General features: G+C 37.7%; 1 protein-coding gene across 9 annotated transcripts; it reads left to right on the top strand.

The window, feature by feature from the left end:
* The first annotated feature begins 493 nt into the window (after positions 1 to 493).
* Samd9l (sterile alpha motif domain containing 9 like) lies at positions 494 to 23,424 on the top strand. 9 transcript variants are annotated; one of them, XM_048784621.1, is made up of 5 exons: positions 495 to 728; positions 2,243 to 2,310; positions 3,415 to 3,527; positions 3,891 to 4,073; positions 18,335 to 23,424. In XM_048784621.1, the coding sequence occupies exon 5, from the start codon at positions 18,357 to 18,359 to the stop codon at positions 23,109 to 23,111; it is 4,755 nt and encodes a 1,584-aa protein (XP_048640578.1). In that variant the 5' UTR covers positions 495 to 728; positions 2,243 to 2,310; positions 3,415 to 3,527; positions 3,891 to 4,073; positions 18,335 to 18,356; the 3' UTR covers positions 23,112 to 23,424. The 9 variants fall into 9 exon arrangements, with proteins under 9 accessions (XP_015362208.1, XP_048640578.1, XP_015362204.1 ...); XM_015506718.2 differs by having other exon boundaries at positions 2,243 to 2,337; XM_048784620.1 differs by having other exon boundaries at positions 2,243 to 2,337; positions 3,868 to 4,073.
* Positions 23,425 to 23,782: the final 358 nt, after the last annotated feature.

Below are 23,782 nucleotides of genomic sequence, written 5' to 3'. Positions count from 1 at the left end.
TACCTGATTCTTCACATGGTCTTCCCTCTACACATATCTTGAGTTCAAATTTCCTCTTCTTATAAGAATACCAGTCAGGATTAGTGTCCTTCCTAGAGACCGCATTTCAACTTAATTACTTCCTTAAAGACCCTACCTCCAAATATAATGGTATTCTGAGGTTCAGGATTTAAACATTTGGATTTGGGAAAACAATTCACCCCAAAACAGCACTTACATCACACCAAGATTTTAATGTTTTTCCTAATAGTTCTGTTCTCTCTGTATTGGCAGTTGTTACCACCACCCCCCCACCCCCGCCGGCCACCCCCCCCCACACACACACATATACACACACACTCTGATTTCTTAGCTTTTATGACTTAAAAATCTGCCTAGTAAACAATTTTCTAAGCCATAGTACACATTTATGGATAATTTTCTGCAATGCAATTTTTTGAAGTATTTTACATTCGTTCAAACCTAATATGCTCTAAAGCAAAACTGAAACTCCTTGCATTTCCACTTCCTCGTTGTGCTTCTGTACAGAAATCCAAACACACCCTCAGAAGAAGTCAGAGCCCCAGAGGCCGGACAACTTACAGCTTAATGGCTTTACTTTTAGAAAAACTAACATCCTTCCAATCATATATTTCTTAGCCATCAGAAAAGAAATAAGAAATCAAAGTTTAAAATTTTAGACTGGTTTCAATTTTTGGATATAAAAAGAAGTTTTCTGGAAAATTCTGGTAAGTTCCTGAATGAGCTATTTCTTAAAATGCCAGCTGTACTTTTTATATAAATACATGTTTGTACATAAACCATTACTTGTAAAAATGTTAATTAGAAGTATCATTGTATTGAATACATATCAGTATATTTATTGATACTAACTTATGTCTTTCTAAAAAGAAATGTGCTGTTAAGTGTAATTAAGGTGATGAATACCAATCAGACTAGTGAAAGGGTTTCTGGTCATAGAAGGTGAGTTGTGGAAGAAAGTATAGAGAAACAGTGCCAAGTGGGTCAGGAATTTAAGCATAAAGGATTGTTACAGAACCTGCATTCCTGTGTAATTATGCAAAATCCTGTCTTTCATAATGTAAGATGTTATTAAGTGTTACACTTCACCAGAGATAATGCTCTCCAGAGACCAGCTATACTTCTATTATAAATCTTCCATTCATAGCCATTCCATACAACAATCTGATTGAAAACTAAAAAAAAAAAAAAAAATTAAAAAAAAATTCATTGTCCTTCAGGAAATCGAAACTAACTTACTTGTGTGTGGTTTCAATTTGTCATCCCATTGGAGGAGGGTGTGGCTAGCTCTCCCTGGCTGCAACCCAGACTCAAAAGTGTCTTTTCTCTGCCCACAGCTCTAAGAATCTTGCAGAGCAGAACAAATTCTCTAGGTGTGGATATATGGGGTGTGGCTAAGAACCCCCTGAGATTGAGGTGGGCACCCAAAATATGTGTCCCCAAGAGCTCTGTTGACTTGGTACTTCCTGCTTAACATCAGAAAGAAAGCTGGAGTCGTTCCACTGAGAGTGGCATCCAACAGCTGCTTTGTCCATAAGTAACAGTACTAATAAGACATGTGGTCACAGTTGTTCCAAAACAGGAATCTGACAGCCAAAGAGTGATGTCAAGAAATTCTCAAAAGTTTGTTCACACCAACCATGATAGTTTTGATCTTAACTTACTTCCAACATTACATGAGCAGAGGCTTTTTAAATCATGAAGTGCAAACTATTTTCAAAACTTTAATGACTACTGTAGGTTTGAATCATCATATGTTCATAACTTCTATCATGTTGAGGAGGCAGGGTTGAGAACTTTTGGGCATTAATAATAGTCCTAGAGAGTTATTAAATAATTTACTATTTCATATTAAGACAAGATATTGATTTTTTTCCTTTAGTGTAAGCAAAGAGTTTAGATTTGGGGTCTGTACATCAGTGTCCCTACCTGAAAATAATATTTCTATTGCCTTGGTACCTGTGGGCAAATTCAGAATAAAAGTAACTGAGAGAAAGCTGTGCCCTGATTGGTGGCACCAGGTCAATTTTGCTGCACTTCGTATGCTAGACAGACACAGAATGAGTCACTGCCTCTGCAGAGGCCAGAGAGCTGTAAAAGAGGGAGGGGCTGCAGAGGAAGTTCCTGATGTGCTGCTTCATTTCTAGAATGTTAGGTCCTTTTGGAATTGCTATATTCCGTGACCAGAGCAAATAAGAAAACCTGGATTCTGTCCTTTCAGTCTTTCAGGTAACCAGAGAGAGAGGGTGGAAGGTTAAACTGCTGGAAGAGGACTGAGGCTAAATAAAGGTGCTGCATGAGTGAGGCCTTATTGGGGTGAGTTGGTGGGAAGAGGCCAGGTCCCCACCAGGAGATCAGCTTCCAGAGCAAAGGCAGCAGGTGACAACACAAAGGCTCTGAAACTCAGATGCTGAGGACCCAGAGTAAAAGGGACCTCCCCAGGGAATACCCTACCTGAGCAATGGCCTTGTTCCAGGACTGTAAGGGATGCAGTAGAAAGTTGAGAAGGTATAACATGAAACCGGTGCCTACAAGGACCACAGGAGAAAACACACTTATTCATTTTCCCTTCCTTTTGATAAAACTTCCTTTTCATTTTTGTGACCAGATGATAGAAGCTGGAGTTAGCTCTGGCCCAGTGAGTGGCACAGAGAAGAGATCTCCCTAGACTTCTGTCTGGGATTTTAGCCAAGCAAAATAATAATCACCCTAACAAAATGAGAAAAGTCCACTGACCTACACACATTGCTATTTGGAGGGTTTTCAAAAATTTCTTGTTTTTAACTACTCTAAGAAAATATGTTATTCATTCACCAAATTTTCATTTAGAAGCTAGTATGTGTTAGGCATTGTAAAAGAGTGACCCAAATGTACACAGTCCCTTGTCCTCAAGAGTGCCCAAAATAATGGGTGGGGTGGAAAATAAACAAGACAAATAGATAAAAATATATGGAAAGTTGATTGCGATAAATCTTCAGTAAATAAAAAATAAAGCCAAAGAGATATAGAAAGTGCTGGGCCAGGGAAAAATGTTTTCAGTTAGCTGGTCAAGCAATACTTCACTGAGAAGGTGGTATTTGATAACAGAGCTAAAGGAAGTAAAGGGGTGATCCTTACAGGTATCCAAAGATAGTCCAGGGAGAGGAAAGGAGTGCAGCAGACCTAAAAGGAGCAGATGCTTCCTGAAACAAGGAGCCACAAGGAAGTGGGGGGCTGGAACAGACTGAGATCTAGAAATGAAAGTTAAGATGTAATTGGAGGGGCAGCAGGGTACCAGCTCACATGGGGCCCTGAAGTCCATAACAAAGGACTTGGCTTTCACTCTGAGTCAAAGGGACAGCCACGGGAGGGATTGAACAGATTATTGGTGTGACATTATATACATTTTAACAGGGTCACTCCAGCTGCTATTTTGAGAAGTCCGAAAAGGATCAATAACAGTAAGAGAGAACATGTGAGATACTTATCCTGCAATTCAGAAGAGAGAAGATGGAGGCTTGGACCAGGTGGGAGGCAGGTGGTCAGATCCTGGATATATGGGGATCAGCCTAGGGATTGTTCCACACCGAATGTGGAATGTAGGAAAAAAGAAACAGCAAGTCTGCAACATATTTTGGGATGTTTATTTGTTTTATTCACAGTGTATAAGCATAGAAAAAGACCTATCTAAGGAATAGCATTTCTTTTCCCTATCCTCCCAGGTTTTCTCTATGTTTGAAAGTATTCAGAATAGAAAGTTAGAGGGAAAGTCTGTATAATAAATACTTCCTAAGCAGAAATTCAGTCCCTGCATTTTAATTTGTGGTGGTGTTTGTTTTTGTTGTTGTTTCGCTTTTGACGTGATAGATTCTCAACAAATATGTTCTTAGGCAAACTGAACAAGGACCAACTGTGTTCTACCTGCATCTCTGCTTCCTCGCTGATTTACAGAATGAGATTCCCACAAATTCTCAAGCAAATGCAACTCACTAAAGTGTTCTAGATCAAAGAGGCTCAGGAAGACGTGTTTCAAGTTTCTGACATAAAAAATATAAATTTTCAGAAAAGCCCTGGTAAGTTTCTAATTATTGGTTTATTTAAGCAACTCTCATTAAAAGCTGTCTTTATAAACTAATTCTAAAAACTTAAGGAGATCTTTAGAAATGAATATTCTTTCAAATGCATTTAAGTATTTGTGATGAATTGATTTTAAAAGAAATGACAATGGAAGAACTGGGTAAAATGTCGACCAGGAGATCAGGATTCCAAGCATACCAAACCACATAGAATATTGTAGGCAACTATGAACTCTGACCAATAAAACTTAAGATGATATCAAAAGTTTATATCTACCGTAGATAAAAACCCTCCAAAGTTTAATTGTTGTTTTATTTAAGACCTTCCTTCACACAACTAGCTTGTAGAGAGACTATGTGAAGAAATACATCCTTATAATATGCAATACAGGAAATTGACTAACTTGCTTTGTGGTTTCCTCTGGCCAAGCATCGGAGTGGTGCAGAGCTGCGGGGTTGTAGCTGTGCTGAAGGAGGGGATGCCTGCTGGCTCTGGGAGATTGGGTTTGGTACCAGAGCTGTCCCTGACAGGGTTCTGCTTTGACCCTTCCTGAGCAGCTCCCCAAAAGGGAAAATAAAAGTCCTTAGGGAATAGATCCTGAATTTAATTCTAATAAGGAGAACCTCTGGGTTTCAAAATTAGTTTGCCAGAGGAGGTGGTGGAGGACTTCCCCAGAATTTCAACCAGCTATACCACTAATCACACCAGATAGAGGGATTTCATATGCACTTCTTTTGAAGAGACTGAACAAAAACTCAACAAACAAGACAATACTGGTTCTCATCCACTTCCCCTCTATTATGAATGGGAAAGTGGTCTGCCTAAGAGGAGAGCTCCCTTAATCATGACATAATTTTACTGATCACAATTCCTTCCCCTTTTACATACTATAGAGCTTTCTGCTAAACATCAAGGTCCTTTGCTGTTTAGAAAACATACCAATAGTCCAGGATTTAAGGTTGAAGACATAGAAAGAAAGCAAGGAGTTATGTCAAAGCCTTATCAAAACCTTTTTGCTCATATCATTGTGAGCTATGTAATATATAGCTCCAGTCAAATATGGATCATAGGTCATATATAACTTTTGACCATATCAGAGATCAAAAGTTATGTAAAAGTGGTTCAAATGTATAGTAGCTGCAAATTATGTATCTTCTCAACTACCATCATAGAGGTGGATGACTGAGAAATGTTTGATGCTAGAAAGGAACCTTCATCTTTTTTGTTTTCTTTCTCTTTTTCTTATTTTTAGTACCAGGAATTGAATTCAGAGGTACTTTACCACTGAGCCCCATCCCTAGCCCTATTTTGTATTTTATTTAGAGACAGGGTCTCACTGAGTTGTTGAGCTCCTTACCCTTGCTTAGGCTGTTTGAACCCTGGATCCTCCTGCCTCAGTCTCCCCAACCGCTGGGATTACAGGTGTGCACCACTGCACACAACAGGCCCTTCATCTTTGAACAATGAGGGACTCTTTGACATACAGTAGAGATTTTTTAAAAAGCAGCAGGCTTGGGGAAGACAGATGCTAGTCACCCCATTTGAAGAGTTTCTATCTCCCTGGAATTCAAGCAACAAAGAAGAAAGTGACAGGGAATTTGTCACCCTGTGAGATGACACACAAAGTCCAGCCTTCCACCATCCCCCACATTCCTTTTTCTGTCCCCCACTTCTAGTGTCTGCTAAGCAGAAAATCCTTAATGTGCTGCTCCTTGTAGAGTTCCAGAATCCGTGAGAATTGCTATAACCTCTGGCTAACACAGAGGAGAAAATCCAGAGTGTTCCTTACAATCATTTAGGTTTCCTAAGGTGTGGGTTGACTGAGCTACTGACAGAGGACTCTGACTAAGAGAAGATACTGCCTTAGACCTGAACAGGGCCAGTCTGTGGAGCATGATAAGAGTATCTTCAGAGGAGTGTCTGTGTGTCCAGAGCAGAGAGAGCGATTAGAACCCTACGGACTGAGGACTTAAGTAGGAGCCAACCTCTTGCAGGGACAACCCATTGTGAGAAAGTGCTCATTCAGGAACTGTAAATAAGGCAGCAAAAGCTGATAAGGAAACTGGGCTCATGGAGGACTTTAGATGAAGGATGGATGTTTACTGACTTTTGTTTTTAAAACATTGACTGTTTTCTGAGTCCTGATGATCAGTTAACATGGCAGCTTCAGTTAGTTCTAATTTCATAGATGACAAATGAAGAGATTTTTAGGTTCTTTGTTCCATAAGCATTGCTAACTCATGGATTTCCAAAATGACAATTCAATTGTTTTACTACTCAAAAAATCTTATTTTTTTCATTCAAAAAAAAAAAAAAAAAAAGCTCATTGAGTACTAATTCTATGACAGGACCCAGGGCTTCATCAATCAATGTGTGGCAAAAAAAAAAAAAAAAAAGTCTGTTTTCATGTGGTTTATACTGTAGTTTCTGAGACAGAATGAGAAGAGGATTAAGTAAAATATGTACTATGTAAATCCCAAAAAAGAAAATTGAATCAGGGAAGAATGAGGAAAAGTGCTGAGGAAGAAGTCTTTTGTTTAACACAAAATTTTAAGACAGGAATACAACAAAGGCCTTTCTGAATCTGAGTAAAGGGGTGAAGGAAGTGAGGATGTGAGCTATGTAGGCATCTAGAGGAAGAGCATTCCAAGCACAGGGAGCAGCTGGTCTGAAGACTGATGATGCACCAGCATGGCTGGCATATCCGAGCAACAGCACAGCAGCTGGGCGGCCGAGTGGCATGAGTGGAGGAGATGAGGTCAGAAAGACAGTGGGGTAGGCAGATTGTGTGGGACTTTAATGGCTTTTATTCAGAGGGTTTTGAGCAGAGAGGCACGATTCCACTAACATTTTAACAGAATCACATTGGCTGCTCTGTTGAAAATAAAATGAATAGGTTGAGGAGTAGGGACAAGCCAGAGTCAGAGAGACCAGGTAACAATGAGTGAATAAGTCAAGAAAGAGATGATGGCTTGGACCAGGGTGGAAGCAGTAGCGATGTGAGAAATGGTGGGATTCTGCAGACACTATGCAGGTGAGGTTGAAAAGTCCTGGGAAATATAATGAATATGAGGTGTGTGGAAAGGGAAGCAGTCACAGCTGCCCTTTGCTGTGAACCACTGGTGAATTCCATTCATTGATAAGACTGTGGGGGAGCAGGTTTGGGATGGGAGGGATAAATATCAGGAGACTGATTTTAGCCATGTTATAAGGACCGTGAGATGCTCAAGTCGACACAGAGAAGGGAAGATATACTGATGAACTGATGGAAGCGAAGAGGAGGATTTAACTAGCTTTGTCATCTAGGAAGGGAGTGGTAGGAGGGAAGAGACTGATTACAATGAGTGGCCAAGACACACAAAGCCAGTTAAAGGGGGAAAGCAGGAACAGGAGGACAAGGATTGCCACTGCAAGGTACCACAAACCGGGTCTCTTCAACAACAGAAATGCATTGTCCCAGACAACAGCTGTGAGGAAGAGCCTGATCCATGCCTTAGGGAGGTGGTGTGCTGGCAATCTTGGGGGATCCTGGGCTTATAGAACATGACCGTGACCTCTGCTTTTTCTTCACATACTGTTGTCCCTAAATGTGTGCCTTTGGACCCAAATTTCCCCTTTGTATAAGGATACCAGTCCTAGTGGATTAGGGTCCACCCTAATGACCTCATGTTAACTAAGGACTTCTATCTCCGAATAAGGCTATATTCTTAGGTCCTCGTGTTTAAGACTTTGGCACACAAAAGGGGAAGGCATGCAATGCAATCTATAATAGTAATGACATGGTCAAAGGTGTGACCGTGGAATGGAGGTGGTTTGAGGTTCAGATCGTCAAACAAGAAGTAGTAAGTCAGGTGACAGATTCACGTATTGGAAGGATCAATTATATGTCTATTGAGCAACCAAAAAATTATGACAGAAATAGTATCTGTGGGCATGAATGTTCTCTTCTTTTCAGCTGCCTATTGAAAGGTGTTAAAATGTATAAGAAATCAAATATTCAGGCAAGTTATTCAAGTATAAAATATTTCAAGTCTAAATTTTAAAATAAGATAGCATCATGTTCTTTAATAGCTCATATTAGATGAGAGTGGTCACTTTTCATCCAGTCTTTTCTCCAACATGACTTCAGAAAAACCTTTCATTAAGAATTCTTTTTTAATAACTGTTTTCACTGTCAGTTGCATGATGCTTGCAAATGGATAAGGCAGGCACCCTTCAGTCTCACCTCAAGTGGCACTAAGGGCCTCTGTAGAGGAGACAGAGACATCAGGGCTGAGTTTCCCAGTCTCTCAGACTTGAGGAGTCAGCTACTGGTCTGTCTTCCTCCACTCAGGTAACTTCACAACGGGCCAGTGCCCTAGCTCTGTGTGGAAGGCACTGCCCTATACTGAACATATACACCATATTCTTTAGACCTTACTAGACCTTAGGCCTTTGGGTGGCCTACCAGATGGACAATTCCTCATTCCCTTGACTATCCCTCAGGGTTCCTCCCTGCACCCACCTGCCATCTTACCCCAGCAGCTCCCCCTTAACCTTGCCTGCCCTACATTCCCACTCACCTCCTGGTGATATCAGCTGTTCCTCACTATGCCTCTTCTTGTGTCAAAGCACTTATCACAATTTGTCATTATAAACTTTTTTGAGTGTTCATGTGTGACTTGTTTTGTCTTTTAAAATCCTTTCCAATGGACTAGAGTCAGGAAGGAATTTACTAAATATCTGTTGAATGAATGAAAAAGGAGACCATTTAAGTGAAAACAATACTTATCTCTGGTGTCAATGTATGTGATAATTCTTACAGAACTTCTGAAACTACTTCTATCTATGTTATAAATGAACAGAATTGATCATCTGAAGTATGTTTACAGTGTTCCTTGTGCCAGTTGCTCAGTCTTGCTGATTGGCTCAGGACTAATCATGACCTGCAAAGTGAAGCTAGGAGTAATGAAAAGAATTCAAGATGCTAAAACCAGGAAAAGTTTTATTAAGACAGTGGAAGCAGCTGTACAGTGTTTGCATGTCTACAGACTGGGCAAATCACTGCAGTGGGGATACAGTATTCCAGCTCAGCTCATCTGTTCTCCATGTTTGACTTCATGGAGACCCTCAGATGAATTTTTTTATTTTTATTTTTTTATTGGTACATTATGGTTGTACATAATGATGGGGTTTGTTTTTACATATTAATACATTCACACAATATAACAATATAATTTGGCCAATATCCCTCTTCAGCACTTACCCCTCCCTCCTCTCCTCTCACCCTCTGGTCTCCTTTCTCTACTCTGCTGATCGCCCTTTGTTTTTCATGTGATCACCTCCCATCTGTCATTTCCCTTTTCCTCTCTACTTTCCACCATGAGAGAAAACATGTGACTCTTGACCTTCTGATTTTGGCTTATTTCACTTAACATAATGGTCTCAGGTTCCATTCATTTTCCTGAAAATTACATAATTTCAGTTTTTATGGCAGAATAAAACTCCTTTATGTATATATACCACATTTTTTCTATACCCACTCACTTGTTAGTGGACACTTAGGCACAGTTTGGCTATTGTGAATCGTACTGCTATAAACATGGGGATAAATATATCAATACAGTATGATGACTTTGATTCCTTAGGATAAATAACAAGGAGAGGTACAGCTGGGTCATATGGTGGTTCTGTGTCTAGTCTTTTGAGAAACCTTCATACTGATTTCCATAGTGGTTGTACTAATTTACAATCCCACTAACAGTATAAAATTGTTTTTTTTCTCTACATCCTCTCCAGCATTCATTATTGTTTGTATTCTTGATAACGGCCATTCTGATTGATATGAGATGAAATCTCAGTGTAATTTTGATTTGTATTTCCCTAATTGCTAATAAGAATGAACATTTTTTTTATATATTTGTCGGACATTTGTATTTCTTCTTTTGAGAAGTGTCTGTTTAATTCATTTGCCCATTTATTAATTGGGTTATTTGGTTTTAAGGTGTTAAGTTTTTTGAATTATTTATATATTCTAGATATTAATCCTTTGTCAGAGGTATAACTAGCAAAGAGTTTCTCCCATTTTGTAGATTATCTCTTCACATTCCTAGTTATTTCCTTTGTTATGCAGAAGACTTTTCATTTGATGTCATCCCATTTATCAACTCATGTCATTATTTCTAAGCTTTAGAGATCCTTTAGAGTAGAAAGTCACTGCCTGTGCCTATATGCCTGAGTAATGACCCTATATTTTCTTCTAGGAACTGCGTAGTTTTTTATCTAATTTTAATTATTTGATCTATTTTAAGCTTATTTTTATGTAGGGTGAGAGATAAGGGTCTATCTTCACTCTTGTACATATGGATAACCAGTTTTCCTAGCACCGTTTATTAAAGAAGCTGTATTTTCTTCAATGTATATTTTTGGCACTTTTGACAAGGACCAGATGATTATAGAGGTGTGGGTCTGTCTCTGTGCCTTCTATTCTCTACCACTGTCTATGTGGCTGTTTTATTTTGCCAGTGTCATACAGTTTTTACAGCTCTGTTGTATAATTTGAAGTCAGGTATTGTGATGCCTCCAGTATTTCTTTTCGTTAAATTTGTTCTTTTTAGATGTACATGATAGTAGACTAGCATGAATCAGACATAACTTTTCTATCCATTATTTCTTTTTTGGCTTAGAAATACTTTGTCTATTCAGGGTCTTTTATTTTTCCAAATTAACTTTAGGACTGTCTTTTTTTCTAGTTCTATAAAGATTTCCATTGGTATTTTTATGGGGATTATGATGAATTTGTACATTGCTTTGATAGTATGCCCATTTGAACAATATTAATTCTGCCTATGCATGGGTATAGAAGATCTTTGCATCTTCTTGTGTCTTCTTCAATTTTTTTCTTCAGTGTTCTATAGTTTCCATTGTAGAGTTCTTTCACTTCCTTGGTTAGATTTAGTGCTAGGTTTTATTTTTGGTTTTGCTTTTTTGTTGTTTTTTGAGGCTACTGTGAATGGAACTGTTCTACCAATTTCTTTCTCAGCAGATTCACTGTTGGAATATAGAAAATATACTGATTTTTGTATGTTGATTTTGTAACCTGCTACTTTTCTGAATTTATTTATTGGCTCTAGCAGTTTTTTGATGGAGTTTTTGGATCCTCTAAATATAGGATCATATCAGCTACAAAAGTGATAATTTGACTTCTTCCTTTCCTATTTTTATTCCTCTTATTTCCCTCTCTTACTTAATTGCTCTGACTAGAATTTCTAGCACCATATCAAATAAGAGTGGTAACAGTAGACATCCTTGTCTTATTCCAGATTTTAAAGGAAATTGTTTCAGTTTTTCCCCACTTACTATAAAGTTGGCTTTGGGTTTTCTATATCCGTTTAGAGTACTAAGTGATTTTTATCCTTCATTCTATTTATGTGATGAGTTGCATTATTTATCTATATATTTTAAACCATCCTTACAGTTCTGGAATAAAACCAACTTGGTTATGTTGTACAATCTTCTTAATATGTTGTTGAATATAATTCACATTTTATTAAGGATGTTTACATCTAAGTTCATCGAGGTTATTGGTCTATGATTTTCTTTCCTTGGTGTGTCCTTATCTGGTTTGGTATGAGTTTAATATTGTCTTCATAGAATGAATTTGGAAGTGCTCCATCCCTTTCTATTTCATGGAATAATTTGAGGAACACTGGCAAAAGTTGTTTAAAGGTCTGGTAGAGTTCAGCTGAGAATCCATCTGGTCCTGGACTTTTCTTTGTTGAAAGGCTTTTTATTACTGCTTCTATCTCATTACTAGCTATTTGTCTGTTTAGATTTCCTATGTCCTCTTGATTCAATTTGGGCAGGTCATATTTGTCCAGAAATGTACCTGTTTCTTCTAGGATTTCCAATTTATCAAAGTATAAGTTTTGAAAATAGCCTTTAATGATCCACTGGACTTCTGTTATGTCTGTGGTGATTTCCCCTTTTTTTCTCTCTAATTTTATTAATTTGGGTCTTCTCTCTTTTTCTTTTGGTTAGTTTGGCCAAGGGCTTAGAAATCTTGTTTATCTTTTCAAAGAATTAACTCTTCATTTCATTGATCCTTTGTATTTTTTATTCTAAATTTCAAAAAAATAAAAAATAAATAAATTTCATTGATGTTGGCTCTGATCTTAATTATTTCCTTCCTTTTACTGGTTTTAGAATTAGTTTGTCCTTTTTCAAGGGCCTTGAAATGCATCATTAGGTTGTTTACTTTGAAATCTTTCTGATTTTCTTATGTAGACATGCATAGCTATAAACTTTTCTCTTATAAATGCCTTTATAATGTCTCAGACAATCTGGAAAGTTGTATCACTATACTTATTTGAGTCTAAGAGTTTTTAAATTTCTCCCTTTGTTTCTTCTATTTCTCACTCATCATTCAAAGTGTATAGTTCAATTTCCATGAGTTTATATAGTTTCCTATATAGTTAATATAGGATTTTTGGTGTGTATTTCTAATTTTATTCCATTATTATCTGATAAAATGCAAGAAATTACATTAATTAATTGGGTTGTATTTGCTAACAGTTGCCTTGTGTCCTACAATATAGTCTACTTTGGAGAATGTTCCATGAACCACTGAGAAGAAAGTGTATTCAGCTGTTGTTGAATGAAATATCCTATAGATGTCTGTTAAGTTTATTTAATTTATATTTTTTAGGTCCAAAGAGTTTTTGCTCAGTTTATGTCTCTGGATAACCTATCTAATGGTAAGAGAGGTGTATTGAAATCACCCAGTATTAGTGTACTGGGGTGTATCTGGGTCTTTAATTTGAGTAGTGTCTATTTTATATAGCTAGTTGCATACTTGTTTGGGGAATAAATATTTATTATTGCTATATCTTTTGTTGGATTTTTCCCTTTACCAGTATGAAATGACCTTCTTTGTCTCTTCTGATTAATTTTGGCTTAAACTTTGCTTTGTTGGGTATGAGAATAGCTACTTCGGTTTGTTTTGGGGCTCCTTTTGCATGGTATATCAATTTCCATTCTCTCTTTCAGCCTGTGTCTGTCTTTGCCTGTAAAGTGAGTCTCTTGCAAACAACATATAGTTGGTCTTATTTTTTAATTTATTCCATCATCCTAGGTCTTTTAATTGCACAGTTGAAGCCATTTATATTCAATGTTATTGTAGAGACGTATTTATTATTTCCTTCCATTTGGGTTTATTGGTAATTTTCACTTTGGTCCTGTTTCTCATTTCCTTAGCTACTCTTCAAGTTAGATTTGTTCATTTGTGAACTCTGGAGTTTGTCTTTCATTTCTTCTGTGTAGAATATTTCTTTAAGTAAGTTCTATAGTGACAGCTTAGTAGTCATAAATTCTTTCAATTTCTGCTTATCTTGAAAGGTTTTTATTTTATTATTTTTTTATTTTGAGAGATAGATTTGCTGGATAAAGCAATCTTGGTTGACAGTTATTTTCTTTCAGGGCTTGAAATACATCCTTCCAAACCCTCCTGGATTCTAGAGTTTATGCTGAGAAATCAGAAGTAACTCTGGTTGGCTTGCCTCTAAATGTGACCTGATGAACTCTTGAGGCTTTTAAAATTCTATCCTTGTTCTGCATGTTAGGCATTTAATTATAAATTTTGATCTTGTCTGTTTGGGGTTCTGAGTGCTTCCTCTCTCTGGATATCCATCTCATTCTCAATGTTTGGAAATTTTTCTGTTATTATTTCCCTTAAATGATCTAGATTGAGACCCCCTTATAGGTGTGGTATACATAATCTTTGTGTTAATTCTCTGTTTTATCCATTTCATTAGCCTGCATCTGACAGTTCTCCTCAATTCCAATGATCTTTAAATTTGATATCCTAAGGTTGTCCCAGAGTTCTTGTATATTCTAATCATGGTTATTTATTTTATTTTCTTTAATACTGTCTGAATGGTCAAGGGTAGCCACTTTGTCTTCCAGATCTGAGATTCTGTGTTCAGCATGGTCTCCTCTATTAGAGAAACTTTCAACTGAATATTTTATTTGATTTATTGTGTCTTTCATTTCTAAGATTTCTGTTAGATTCTTTTTTAAGATCTCTATCTCCTTATTGAATTTCTAATTCATATCCTGTACCAACACCCTGAATTCCACTCAGTTGTTTTTCTGTGTTCTCTTGGAATTCATTGAGCATTTTAAATCCTTCTTTTGAATTATTTATCTGGTATTTCATCCACTTCAGTATCTTTGGGGTCAGCTGCTGGTGAATTATGAACTTTAGGAGGTGTCATGTTATCTTGTTTTTTTGTATTTCTTGTATTCCTGAGTTGGGTTTTATGCATCTGTTGGGATAGATTTCTCATTCATTATTATGTGTTGACCTTTTGGGGGCACAGCCTTCTCTTGCCCAAGTGTCCTAGTGTGATCTAGATTGAGACCCCCTTATAGGTATGGTATACACAATCTTTGTGTTAATTCTCTGTTTTTGCTGTAGCACTTGATGCCCATGAGTGGGACCTCAGGGCCCAACCATAGCTATTCCTACTTGGGGCTTGGTCATTGGTTTGGGTTTTGGCTCTTCTATACTTTGTATTAAAGTATAGATGAAGTTTGAATGTCATTGATTTGTTTGTGGAGCAAGTTGTGCTGTCTTTTGGCCAAGTTTAGTTCAGCAGAAGAGTCTCTACCCAGTGAATTTGTAGTGTCCCTGTAGGTTCTCAGCACCCCACAAGATAGGGAAAAACAAACAATAATAACAACCAATACAAACAATATAAAGCATTAAAATAAGATCCAGTTCCTACTATGATATCTGCAACATTAATTACCACAAAAAAAGAAAAAGAAAGAAAAGACAAGAAAAAGAAAACAGGAATGGTGGGGTCAGCAATTGTCAATAGCAAAAATAACAAATAACCATGAACTAGATCTGGCTTTAAAAGAAACAGAATCAACTATGTCACCCACAGAAAAAATAATTGCTACAAGATGAATGGCGGGAACAGGAGTTAGATAAATCAGTTAGCTCTAAAAGATGGTAAAAATACAGTGAAGAGAAAGAAAAATGTGATAGAAAGGTAGAAGAGAGTTTACAATGTTTAAAAAGTGAACAGAGAATGCAGAAGAGATGTAACAGGTGATGTTTATAAGGAAGGAGGAGAAAATAAAATAAAAAGAGAGAGAGAAATAACAAGAGAATTCAGCTCTTAGCAGGAGAAGAGAGAGAAAGAGAAACAAGATACAAACAAACAGAAACAAAACTAAAATAAAATAAAGAAACCAAAACCCCTAACCCCCAAAAGATAATGCAATGAAAAATAACTATATTTTCAAAATGTTAAAAATGAACATATATATCTATGTATGTTCATAAACAAATCAGCACAGCAAGAACATCAAAACATAGTATGGCAATATGTAAATCAATGGATGTGTAACTGATGTGATTCTGCAATCTGTGTATGGGGTGAAGGTGGGAGTTCATAACCCACTTGAATCAAAGTGTGGAATATGATATGTCAAGAAATTTGTAATGTTTTGAACAACCCACAATAAAAAATTTAAAAAAAAAGAACATCAAAACACACACATACACACACACACACAGACACACACACACACACACACAAAAAAAACTAAACTAAAACTAAAACCAAAAATGGACAAAGGCAAAAGATTATTAATGAAAAATGAAGGAATCCTCTCCATTGAGGCGGTCAAAACAGTCAGCAAGAATGGATGTTTACTGTCTATGCCCAACTCTGCTTCTTTCAGTTTCTTCATGGGCTGTGTACAAAGAAAGAGAGACCAAGGGCTGGAGTTTATTAACCCCTTTCTCTTTTTGTGTTGTTTACCAAGCTGCTGATTGCAGTGGTCTAACACTGAGGCTAGTTGAAATAGCTCTCAGCTTTCCTTCTTACCAGTATAAGATAGGATGGAAAGGGAGATACTGTTAATTAAAGTTTTGTCTTCACAGACCTGATTGACGCACTCTTGAGTTGGAGTAGTGAGTGCTGTAGAGTCCTATGAGGGTCTTACAGCAGCTGAGGTTTAGGTCTAATCAGGCCTTAGGGGCTTTGTTGGGTGGTATCTGCTCTAGAAAGATTAGATCAATATAATCCTAAACCCCTAGCAAGTTTCCCTATCTCTGCTGGGAGTCTAGATCTTGTGAGCCTCCCCGGAATTCTACTCCTGGGCCAGGGAAGCTAATCCTCCACACACTCTGCTGCCCAGCAACACAGCCTTCCCAGGTTCACTCCCTGAATATATGCACATGTGCCTGCTCAGATTCCTGACCCACTTCAGCTGCTTATGTGAGCCTCCCCAGCAAAGGAGAAGCAAGTTGTGCTCCCCTTCACTTTTCTGACTTGAATCCCCCTGGGTACAATCTTCCCTGTGCCTATTTCACTCATTATTTTGCTAGGTACACAAGAAGCTTTCCGTAGGTGCTTGCCAAGACAGTGTTTGCTCAGATCTCCTGGTTCCTACAGCAGCAGCTGCAGCATGGCCACCTCAAGATGGCTCCACCTCAGCTCTCTATGGCCAGTTGGGAAACACTAGCACTTTTCAAACATCAGTTCACACTGCAACCTCTGGATCAACCAAGTTCAGGCTGCTTTAGGATCTGAGGATTTTCTGTACCAAATCTGCTCATTGTGTTTCTCTCTGGGTATTATCTCTCCCCTCCGTGGTGAACCAGTGCCACTGCCACTGCCACTGCCACCACCAGCTTGGCTCCAATGTATCCTTTCTTCTCAGTTCAGTGCACCCACATTTCTGAGTCTCTAAGACACTCTGACTGCCCAATATTGAATTTTAGTGAAATCCCTCTTTCACATATATAACTGCAAAGCAGCACTCCTGCTGTGTGAATCCCGAGCCACAGAGCAACTAGGAGTGCAGCCTTCTTCTAATCTGCCATCTTGAATCTCCCTCTCTAGATGAGCTTTTGCAAGAAATGTCAAATACATTTGGGTCAAATTTGCAGTTTGGCTAGACTTTGTATTTGGTTACCCATTAATGAAAACAAAACAAAACAAGAGTCCTTAAATCTTTAATTCCAAAAATTACAAATCTTTTTAAATGCATTCATTTTCTCTATTTTAATATTTCTGTTTTATTCAATCCTCAGTGCTTTTTAATCTCTTTATATTCAGATATTTTGCTTTCTTGTTATTCCCCTTAGTTAAACCAATCTGTTGATTCATCTTTTTAACTCTGATTTAGTAGGTCTGGGGGCCTGAAAATTTGCATTTTAGCCAGTTGCCAAGTGATGCTGCTGCTGCTGGCTGGAGACCACACTTTGAGGCCATCACTCTTGATCTTGTCTGCACAATAGAATTACCCTGGGATATTTTCAAAAGGACTAATGCCTGAAAACATCCCATCACTCCTTCAACTACTTGCAAGAGTCTCAGGCTTGCAGCCCCAGGTGATTCTAGTGTTTAGCCAAGGTTTAGAGTCTCCAAGGATCCAGTATTTTTAGACCTTGCAATTCAAAAGAATACCTAATGGTAGTATCTTTGTCAGTCCCACATCCATAATTCAGGTGAAAATGATTTTTAACAAAGTTCAAAACTCGTACTGTCTTTCATACCTACTTTCAGGAAGGCTAGACCAGCTTTAACTATTGGTCTTTTCTTGTACTTTCTGCAAGCCACAAGAACTAGACAACAAAATCCATTATCCAAACATTTTACTGCCAAGTCTTGGAAAGTTCTAGCCTGACAGTATGGACATCTTAAGTCCAAAAGACAATAAGTGATGATTTAACCAAAGCATTGTAACTATGTTTTAAAAAATGACCAGCTTCCAAGTTGTGAATAGCTTGTTTTCCTGTACTCCAACCCATCTCCACTGTGTTAAAAGTTTCACACTCTAAAGTTTATTTGCAATATTCTGCTATGGGATCCAATTCTGTATTACTTTAGGATTCTGGTTTCAAATTACAAGAACACAACTTTCACCAAGTTAAGCCTAAAAGGGAAAATTATTATAAGGATAAAAGAGTGTATCAACTAGTTAGCAGTTATTGATTTCATAACCAAGTTTATAATCACCTAGGAAAGAAGGGTATGCTGTAAATTATGACTATAAAGCTGTTAAAATAATATCAAGCAGTTTTAAGTAAGCCTTGGAAAATATTACACATATACATACATATATATACACACACACATATATAGGTACACACACACATATACACTACTTGTATAAGGTTATATACTTAATTTGACCACATGATTTCAATGATTAAAGTATAATACTAAAATACTCATTGTGTTACTTTTTCCAGGGAATAAAGTTAAAGCTTTGACATGAATGAACAAGAAACTCTACCTGAAATGATCAAAGACTGGACCAAAGAGCATGTTAAAAAATGGGTAACTGAAGATCTTAAAATTGATGAGAAATATGGACAAATTTTGCTCAATGAAGAAGTGTCAGGATTAGTTCTGCAGGAACTAACTGAAAAGGATCTTAAAGAAATGGGGCTACCACGGGGTCCGGCACTTCTGATAAAACGTACATATAACAAATTGATTAATAGTTGCCCTAAAAATGACAATCAGGATTCAGCACAATCAGATCTTACAAAACCTTCCAAAAAAGAACAACAAAAAAAGCCAAAACAAACCAAAAAGGAGGAGGAAAAAATGTCATCCGGTATTGATCATGATCTCAGAGAGATGGGGGATACCACAGAACAACAGTCCATTCTTGCGAAAGAAAGTGCATTAAGTGAAAGAACAAACACTAAAGATGAGAAAAAAAATGAACTACAGACTGAACAGTTGACTTGTATGTCATATCCTTTTGATCACTTCCATGACAGCCATCGCTACATAGAACATTATATTCTACAGCCTGAAACAGGACCGCTGAATCTCATTGACCCAATTCATGAGTTCAAAGCTCTCACCAACACGGACACAGCCACAGAAGAGGACATCAAAATGAAATTCAGCAATGAGGTCTTCCGGTTTGCATCTGCTTGTATGAATTCACGCACCAACGGTACCATCCATTTTGGAGTCAAGGACAAACCCCATGGAGAAATCATTGGTGTGAAAGTCACCAATAAGGATGCCTTCATTAACCACTTCAATCTAATGATCAAAAAGTATTTTGAAGAAAGTGAGATCAATGAAGCCAAAAGGTGTATTCGGGAGCCAAGGTTTGTGGAGGTCCTCCTGCAGAACAATACATCGTCTGACAGATTTGTCATTGAAGTCGACATTATTCCCAAACACTCTATATGTAAAGAAAAGTATTTCTATATTAAGATGCAATGTTGTACAGATAAAATGTGGAAACAACACCAAGATCATTCACTATTCATTAGAGAAGGAGCTAGCTCTAGGGATATCTTGGCCAACAGAAAGCAACGGGATATAGATTTCAAAAAATTTTTACAAAATTTAAAGTCCCTGGTAGCATCTAGAAAAGAAGCGGAGGAAGAACATGGGCTGAAGGTGACTAAGAAAAAGAGTGAAGGATTAAAACTGGTTAAACTTCTCATCGGGAACCGAGAATCATTGGATAATTCCTATTACAACTGGTATATTCTTGTAACAAATAAATGCCACCCAAATCAAACCCAGCACTTAGATTTTCTTAAGGAAATCAAGTGGTTTGCTGTGTTGGAATTTGATCCTGAATCTGTGATCAATGGAGTTGTCAAAGTTTACAAAGAAAGCCGAGTAGCAAACCTTCACTTTCCAAGTCAGTATGAAGAAAAGACAGCTAGTGTGATGGAGAAGATTTCTACTCTGAATCTTTATGAGCAGCCCAGCTGGATCTTCTGCAATGGCAGATCGGACCTGCAAAATGAGACCTATAAACCTCTAGAACCACATTTATGGCAGAGAGATAGAGCTTCTGAAGTCAGAAAACTGATTTTATTTCTCACAGATGAAAATATAATGGCAAGAGGGAAATTTTTGGTGGTATTTCTCTTACTCTCTTCGGTAGAAAGCCCAGGAGACCCATTGATGGAAACTTTCTGTGCCTTCTATCAAGCTCTCAAAGGAATGGATAATATGTTGTGTATCTGTGTAAACTCACAGATTTATCAACGATGGAAAGATCTACTACAGACAAGATTGACAATCTCAGATGAGTTAGCAAACCATACTATTTCCACTTTAAATATAGAACTGGTAAACAGTACTATCCTTAAACTAAAATCAGTGATTCAGTCATCAAAAAGGTTTTTGCCCTCCAGAGGAGGCGCCTCAGTTATCCTAGAGAAAAAGGACGAGGATACCTTGGTCGCACTGGAAATCCTCTGTGAAAATGAATGTAAAGACACAGACATAGAGAAAGATAAGTCTAAATTCCTAGAATTTAAGACATCAAAAGAAGAACACTTTTATCGTGGTGGCAAAGTATCCTGGTGGAACTTCTACTTTTCTTCTGAAAACTATTCCTCACCTTTTGTGAAACGGGACAGATATGAAGACCTTGAACGTATAATAAACGAGTGTGCAGAATGTCCTAAACCACTATTTGTGAAAATTATCAACCTTTATCACCATCCCGGCTGTGGAGGTACTACACTGGCTATGCATGTTCTCTGGGACCTAAAGAAAAAGTTCAGATGTGCTGTGTTAAAAAACAAAGCAACTGATTTTGCAGAAATTGGAGAACAAGTAAGCAAGTTGATCACCTACAAGGCAAACAGCCACCAGGATTATATTCCTGTGCTTCTCCTTGTGGATGATTTTGAAGAACAGGAGAATATCTACATTCTGCAGAATTCCATCCATTTCAATTTAGGAGAGAAAGATTTGCTATATGAAAAGACATTGGTAATTATCTTAAACTGCATGAGATCCAAGAATCCAGAAGAAAGCGCAAAATTAGCAGATAGTGTCTCCCTGAAATCCCAACTTTCTCCCAAAGAACAACGAGCTTTTGAGATCAAACTGGAGGAAATTGAAAAGCAGCACAATAACTGTGAAAACTTTTATTCCTTCATGATCATGAAAGGCAATTTTGATGAAGCATATGTAGAAAATGTAGTAAGGAATATCCTCAAAGAACAGAACATTGACACCAAGGAAGCACAACTCGTTTCTTTCTTGGCTTTACTCAACACTTATGTTACTGATTCTACAATTTCATTGTCACAGTGTGAAATGTTCTTGGGAATTACATACACTAGTACATTCTGGAAACCTGAAAGCCTAGAAGACAAGATGGGAACCTATTCTACACTCTTAATAAGCACAGAAGTTGCTGATTATGGGAGGTACACAGGGGTGCGTATCATTCACCCTCTGATTGCCATTTACTGCCTAAAGGAACTGGAGAAAAGCTATCACCTAAATCAATGTCAAATTGCCTTGAATATATTAAATGAGAATTTGTTCTATGATTCTGGGATAGGAAAAGACAAATTTCAGCACGACGTGCAAACTCTCCTGCTTACAAGGCAGCGCAAGGAGCACGGAGATGAAACAGACACGTTGTTTTCCCCATTGATCGAGGTTTTGCAGAATAAAGAAATCGAAAAGGTCTTGACTGCAGGAAGTATTCGATTCCCACAAAATGCATTCATTTGTCAGGCCTTAGCAAGGTATTTCTACATTAAGGAGAAGAATTTTAACACTGCTCTGGACTGGGCAAATTTGGCCAAAAGACGAGCGCCTAAAAATTCCTATATCTCAGATACAGTTGGTCAGGTCTACAAAAATGAGATCAAATGGTGGTTGGATGAACACAAAAACTGTACAAACATTACTATCAAAGACCTAAGGCATTTCCTAGATGCTTCTGAAAAAGCCTCCAGAGCATTCAAAGAATCCCAACTGCAAACTGATAGTAAAGAATATGAGATTCAAACTTGGTCACCACAAAAGTCCCAAAGAAGGTATGATACATATAATACGGCTGGGTTCTTGGGTGAAATAGAAGTTGGTCTTTACACTATCCAGATTCTTCAGCTCACTCCCTTTTTCCATCGGGAAAATGAATTCTCCAAAAAATTTATGGCCCAATTTCTATCTGGAAAGGAGAGCATTCCTCCTGATCCAAAAAATGAATATTATTTGGCTCTTAGCATGTACACATCCCACCTACAAAATTTACAATCAGATTTGAAAGGGTGCTTTGATTTTTTTATTGATTACATGGTTCTCCTGAAAACCAGGAACACCCAAAGAGAAATGGCAGAAGTCATATTAAGCAAGAAAGTCAGTCGCTGTTTCAGGAAATACAAAGAAATTTTCTGCCATTTGGATTTACGTCCTTTAGAAGGCAAAGAGTGTCAGTTACTCCAGGAGGAAAATTGCAGGAAAAGTCTAGAAGCTTTGAGAGCAGACAGGTTTTCTGGACTCCTGGAATATCTTAATCCAAACCACAAAGAGGCCGCAACCATCATGGAAAGTATAGTCGATAAATACACCTTCCTGTTGCAGCAGAACCCAAATAAACGGCTGACGAAGGAGAAACAGAATTTCATTTTGGCCAACATCATTCTCAGTTGTCTAAAACCCAATTCCAAGTCCATCCAACCACTTACCAAGTTAAAAAAAAAGCTCCGAGAAGTCTTGCAATTCGTAGGACCAAGTCATCAGTATTCTGATCCTTATTTCTTGGCCTGCCTCCTGTTCTGGCCAGAAAACGAAGAACTAGATGAAGATTCCAAACAGATGGAAAAGTATGTTTCCTCTTTAACTAGATCTTTCCGGGGACAGTACAAGCGCATGTGCAGGTCCAAGCAGGCAAGCACCCTTTTCTATCTAGGGAAGAAGAAGGGTCTCAACAGTATTGTTCACAAGGCTGAGATAGAGAAGCACTTCAGTAAAGAACCAAATATAAATGCCCTCTGGCAGAGTGGACGTGTGTGGGAAAAACAAGAAGTCAAAGATCTCCTGCGTCAGCTGATTGGTCAGGCTGAAGGCAAGTTAATCTCTATAGAATATGGAACCGAGGAAAAAATAAAAATACCAGTGACATCTGTGTATTCAAGTCCCCTCAGAAGTGGCAGAAATATAGATAGAGTGTCCTTCTACCTAGGATTTTCCATCGAAGGCCCTATGGCGTATAATGTAAAAGTGATTTAAAAATGTATTAGTTCAAACATGTTTATTCATATCTGCCTAAGATTGTGTTCCTTCTCCCTATTACCATGGCATTTTCATGACATTGTTGGCTTAATTCTAGTATCATATTTTGCTTTGGTCTCTCTGAATGAATTATAAGCCTTTCTAGAAAATGAAATATGTTTACACCACAGAGCTCAACATACAGCCTAGTCAATTACTTAATATTTTAGACATGTATTTTCAAGCTAACACATTTAATTAAGAAGTTTTAAATGGTATCCAGTGGTCAGGCCATAATTGTTTTATAGGTTAATAAAATCTATTTTAAATTCAATCATTTTTCAGAAATTTCTAAATTATTTCCTTACTGTGAAAGCAGGGATTTTGCTAAGAAGAAACAACAACAACAACAACAACAACAAAAAAAAAAACTCCTCCCCTGTGTAGTGACCCGAAACCCAGAGAACCAGCCCCGAGTTCCACTCACCTCATTTTGGTGTCAGTAAAAACTCATGTGGGAGGTAAATATTTTGTTGTTCATTCTCCATTTTACTCCTTCCCAACACACACACACACACACACACACACACACACACACACAACTGCTTGTACCCATTGCCCTCTCCCAACTCATAGCTTCAGGAGGGAAGCAGAGCTTTAAAATGATAATAATACTAATATTCACTAAC

The sequence above is a fragment of the Marmota marmota genome, unplaced genomic scaffold (genome assembly GCF_001458135.2).
Source record: "Marmota marmota marmota unplaced genomic scaffold, marMar, whole genome shotgun sequence".
Classification (NCBI taxonomy): Eukaryota; Metazoa; Chordata; class Mammalia; order Rodentia; family Sciuridae; genus Marmota; species Marmota marmota.
This window is presented reverse-complemented; position numbering and strand designations above follow the sequence as displayed.